The sequence below is a fragment of the Garra rufa genome, chromosome 14, assembly GCF_049309525.1.
Source record: "Garra rufa chromosome 14, GarRuf1.0, whole genome shotgun sequence".
NCBI lineage: Eukaryota > Metazoa > Chordata > Actinopteri > Cypriniformes > Cyprinidae > Garra > Garra rufa.
The window spans coordinates 12,807,359-12,812,915 of NC_133374.1; the positions used below are offsets into that span (position 1 = coordinate 12,807,359).

The 5,557-nt window shown below is 36.6% G+C and overlaps 1 protein-coding gene across 3 annotated transcripts; it reads right to left on the reverse strand.

Moving 5' to 3' along the window:
• Nucleotides 1–1,205: 1,205 nt before the first annotated feature.
• Nucleotides 1,206–4,487, reverse strand: hdac12 (histone deacetylase 12). Of its 3 annotated transcripts, XM_073818353.1 has the most exons (6): nucleotides 4,164–4,487; nucleotides 3,876–4,019; nucleotides 2,595–2,754; nucleotides 2,293–2,489; nucleotides 1,953–2,103; nucleotides 1,206–1,655 (listed from the first exon to the last, which is right to left on the reverse strand). In XM_073818353.1, the coding sequence occupies exons 1-6, from the start codon at nucleotides 4,293–4,295 to the stop codon at nucleotides 1,552–1,554; spliced, it is 888 nt and encodes a 295-aa protein (XP_073674454.1). In that variant the 5' UTR covers nucleotides 4,296–4,487; the 3' UTR covers nucleotides 1,206–1,551. The 3 variants fall into 3 exon arrangements, with proteins under 3 accessions (XP_073674454.1, XP_073674452.1, XP_073674453.1); XM_073818351.1 differs by having other exon boundaries at nucleotides 2,293–2,754; XM_073818352.1 differs by having other exon boundaries at nucleotides 1,206–2,103; nucleotides 2,293–2,754.
• Nucleotides 4,488–5,557: the final 1,070 nt, after the last annotated feature.

Here is a 5,557-nt window from a genome sequence, read left to right on the forward strand (position 1 = left end):
ATCATCCACTGACGCGTCTATATCACGCTCATTATTTTATCTGAAAAGCAGTTGTCATCATGTTTTGCAGGACAGCAACTGTGAGTAAATTTTCCGTCATCATTTTAGGACTATAATTTGAGGAGTGTACAAGGTAAATCTCTTTAGCAGCAGTGTGACAGTGAATAGCACAGGCACTGGTGTAAACATAGATATCTATTGGTACAATATGCGTCACATGACTATAAATATGCGTCATCGTTTTCCAAAGCCTCCGTTTTTACTGTCCACACTACAACGTGAAAACGGCGTTTTCTAATTTATCCACTTTGGCCGGAGTTTTTAGAAATAATCGTTTTCTGTGATAAAAACGGGGTTTTCGTGTAAATGAGAGGCCAAACCGCAGGGAAATATCTGCGTTTTCCCTTCGTGTAAACGGGGCCTAAGATCAAATCAGTGCGTAAGAAAGTTTTATAAATGAGGCCCCAGGTGTCATTAGTATGAGAAAAAAATGTGATTTTAACACAATAAACCACAACATGACTCCGGCTGATCAGTTAACATCTTGTGTAGTGGAAAACTCTGTGTTTGTAAGAAACAAATCCATCATTAAGGTGTTTTAACTTCAAACCATTGTTTCCAGCTAAAATACAATACAATTACATACAACAGGGGTTTTCAAACCTGTCCTGGAGCCTCCCCTGCCCTGCACATTTTGTATGTCTCCCTTATTAGGCACACCCAATTCAGGTCTTGCAGTCTCTACTAATGAGCTGATGATTTGAATCAGGTGTATTAGATGAGAGAGACAAGCAAAATGTGCAGGGCAGGGGAGGCTCCAGGACAGGTTTGAAAACCCCTGACATACAATGAATGTCCTTTATCCATAATAATTGCTTTTTCAGTGAAAAATAATCTGAATCAGGAGAGGAATATGCACAGATTAAACACAAAAATGTCAATAGATTTTTAATGCGTGAGAGAACAACAGGGGATGGAGAAAGAATTAACATGGATTATGGACTCATTTTTGGCCATAATGATGAATTTGTGTCTTACAAACACTAAGCTTTTCACTTCACAAGACATTATTAATGTACTGGGGTCATGTGGATGACTTGTGGATTATTGTCATGTTTTTATCAGCTGTTTGGACTCTCATTCTGACGGCACCCATTCACTGCAGAGCAACTGATGTAATACTAAATTTCTCAAAATCTATTCCGATGAAGGAACAAACTCGTGTACATCTTGGATGGGGGTGAGTGCAATTTAAGCAAATTTTTTGATTTTGTATGAACTCTTTTTTTAAATACGGATTTATTGAAATTATTTACACAATGCATTAAGAATTTATTTTGTCTTCTGGAAAACATGCAAGTAGCTTCTGAAGGGCAGTACTAATATATATAAATAAAGGCAAAATAAGAAAAATGTACACATCTTCATTCTGTTCAAAAGTCTTAATGCATCATTTTTCCCTGCTGGAGCATCTTTGAGAGTTTTAACCTTCTGTAATAGTTGCATATTAGTTTCTCAGTTGTCCTCAGTGTGAAAAGATGGATCTCAAAATCATACAGTCATTGCTGGAAAGGGTTCAAATGCACAAAAATGCTGGAAAACCACAGAATTTGTGGGACCTGAAGGATTTTTCTGAAGAACAGCGGGCAGTTTAACTGTTCAGGACAAAAAACGAACAAAAAAAAAACAGCTGTGGATCATTCAGGTTACAAGTCAGTATTAAGAATCAAGCATATGTAAACTTTTGAAAAGGGTCGTTTTTATTTTCTCTTGTGGACTATATGTAACTGTCTTTTGTGTGAAATATCTTATTCAGGTCAGTAGTAAATAAAAAAAATACGCATTTTGTATGATCCTCTTATTTTAGTAAAATAATAACCATTTTGCAGATTCTGAAAGGTGTATGTAAACTTTTGACCTCAACTGTACGTTTCTGTGTAGGTACAAAATACCTTTGGAAAGATACTCTTTGTTTTCAGTGCCATCTTCCAAACTAACATCTAGGTCACTCTGCTGCTTTTGCACAGGAAAGTTTTTCCCACAATGCACTGAGAAGGTGAAAACATCGGGTTCGTCCTTAAACATGAATGCTGTGCCGTCACCCTAGTGAACAGGAGGAAGAAAAAACATTATTATTCATTATTATACATAATTCAAAAAAAGCAACAGCATTTTGGTCAGTACAAAAGTATTTTTTATCCGTTTCAGATGTAAATGATTTATCCACTATTATTAAAACATCTCTTACTCAAAAATAAAACCCGTAAAGTTTGACCCATGCAAGTCGTGTACCTGATGTACATCCAAATCCACGATGAGAATCCTCCTCCTGGATGTGGACTCACCCATCAAGTGTTTGGCAGCTACAGCCAGGTCATTGAGCAGACAGAAGCCTGAGCCGTAGCTGGGAAAGGCATGATGAGTACCTCCGGCAGTACTGGATGCCAGTCCTCTCTGCAGGGCGATCTCTCCTGCCAACACGGTGCCTCCTGGACCACATCTCACATGAGAGGAATACATCACAGTAAAAAGTAAAATATGACCCAAACAATTCACCACACATCTTGACTTGAAGCACATACTAAATGACATACCTGTTTCATATCTGCAGCGTTGTACTAAACCAGAACTCCAGGGGAATCCGGTTCGTCTCTGATCTTTCTCACTGACGTTTCCACTAATAAAGTTGGACAGGTACTCCTCAGTATGCACATATCCCAGAAGCTCTGTGGAAGCAATCTTAGGGGCCCACACCTATAAGACAGTGACATTTAAAGCATATAGAGGGTTTGCAATTACGTCACGATTTGGTTACCCGGATGCATATTGGAGATACTCAGATGTAAACAGCAAGGATTGCATTTAATGTACTACTGAATATATTGTTTTTGTCTACTGTAAGCTGTCTAAACCAGAGAAAAAAAGTGTGGAAGCTGCTAAACATATGTGACCCTGGACCACAAAACCAGTCTTAAGTCGCTGGGGTATATTTGTAGCAATAGCCAAAAATACATAGTATGGGTCAAAATTATTGATTTTTCTTTTACGCCCAAAATCATTAGGAAATTAAGTAAAGATCATGTTCCATGAAGATTTTTTTGTAAAATTCCTACTGTAAACATTTCAAAATGTCATTTTTGATTAGTAATATGCATTGTTAAGAACTTAATTTGGACAACTTTAAAGGTGATTTTCTCAGTATTTTGATTTTTTTGCACCCTCAGATTCCAGATTTTCAAATAGATGTATCTCGGCCAAATATTGTCCTATCCTAACAAACCATACATCAATAGAAAGCTTATTTATTGAGCTTTCATATGATGTATACATCTCAGTTTTGTAAAATTTAACCTTATGACTGGTTTTGTGGTCCAGGGTCACATTTAGAGCAGGAAAAGGACACATTATTTTGACAAACTAAAGTTAATAAAGATACATATGAGCAGTATTAATTAAAATATTAGCCTAATATATCACCTACTTGCCTGGAAATGATAAGAACAAACATGAATGTTGCAAAGATTCTTGCCCTGAAAATCCTGGTTCAGTTTAGCCAACTACAAACCATTTGTTCCTCAGGCAGTTTTTGGCACGCTTCTCTTTGATTTGTTGTAACTTTTGGCAGTCTATAGTACTCCAAATGTTTTTCCCGCTCTGAGCGATTAGTACAGCCCCAAACATGACAATAATTCATCATTTTCAGCAGCAATAATCAGCAAAATATGCAAGTTTCCTTCTGTTCAGTGGCATTGTTTACATTCAGTGCTGCTAATATGGCCGATTGATGACGCGTCCTAAAAACACTATTATTAAACCTGGCTTTGTGTGTTATGTGTGTGTTAATATAAGTCGTAGATTCACTAATCATGTCCAACCTGTTTATCTGTTATGACTTGATCTCTGAGCAGACTCTCCAGGACTTTGGGGAACTTTCCCATGGGAAACCTGTGGTTTTCGGGGAGGTCACATATGTACTTGACATGATGAACTATAGGAAGTGCTCTTGATTCAAGGCAAGTCTGTGAAGGAGAGAAAAACAAATGCAAATGAGTGACAGCAATTCACTGCTCTCATATGTTAACTCACAGTTAGTAAATGTCATGTCTAGACTAGTTTTACACTCTAGGGGGTTTAATGTAATAAGATTGAGGATGACACATTACATGTTCAGCGTTGAAAGACCTCCTCCATGTTCCATGCATTGGGTTTCGTTTCAAAAGTGTTTTCATTTGGACCACATGTTTGCATTTAATAGCTGCTCTATACATAGATTTTTGACATGATAAATGAAACATTGCTGCCTCAATCTATTACAGTACGTAACAACTGCTTGTTTACAAAAAGCGTGTAGTTACACAATCAGAAACTATGAAGTAAGAAGATACATTACATTTGAATCTGAATTAGAAAGGTTATCGAAGATACGCACGCAATTATACAAAATATATCCACGATCAGCCCATATCTATGCGTGTCTACATGAGACGTTTGTGTTTCTGGGGTTCGTATTATTTTTTTCTAGTTGTATATAGAAGTGTGCTACTGCCACCGTCTGTTGAGGAGTGAGAGAGGTGCAGAAATGACATCAAATGTGAGTCATTTTGTCATAGTGGAAACAGTTGGTTTTATTTTGCATTATTTTATAGGTATTTTAGGTTTATTTAAAGGGATTTCGTCCACTTTACGGTGATAAATTGCGCAATAAAATAAATAAACAAACGAGGTAGGCTATTTAAGATTATTATAAATAAGTAAAAGCAGAGGGTTGTTCTGGCTGGCTGTACATTAAACTGCTGTTTACGTGCTGCTTATTACCAAATAAATTATTGAACGAACGATTGAATGATTGAATGAACTTGGCTTAAAATTACTTTAGTCGACAGGAACATCATTTTTACTTAATTCAAAGCGAATCATTTGCTGCATTGCTTGTCGGTAGTTTACACTGTCATGTTGTCAGATAAAATGGGCTTCTTTCTCAGAAAGAAGTAATTTGTCGGCAGGAACAGCGGAATGTACTATCCACGAAAATAAATGTGTGAAAGACATGGGAACATTTTGCCAGGCAGAAAATAGACCGCCTGTAATAAATGATGTGAAAGCATGGCTGGCACATCTTGTGAAGCAGAACGTATTTTTCCACAATGTGCTAACCCCTTACAGAAAATTACCATCTGGTAGATTCACACACTTATCCATCACTAATAGATAGATAGATGGGTAGATATATAGATTTTATGTATTCATTATAACTGAATAACATAATCTGCAGTTAAACAGCATACTATATTACTTTTTTAAAGAAAACTATTGATTTTTGTTTAACACCCCAAAAAACAAATGCCAGATGACATCGCAAAAATGTGATAATTATTTTAATTCAGTGATTTGGGACATCAAAATGGTATTTTCAAAGCAAATTGATTTTTTATTTTTATTTGATTCGATCTTTCGAATACATTTACTAGTTACTTCATTAGGCTACGCTACGAATGACTCTTCCATTCACTCAACCGATTCATTCAAACACTGAGCCGTTCAGGACCGAAACGCTTGC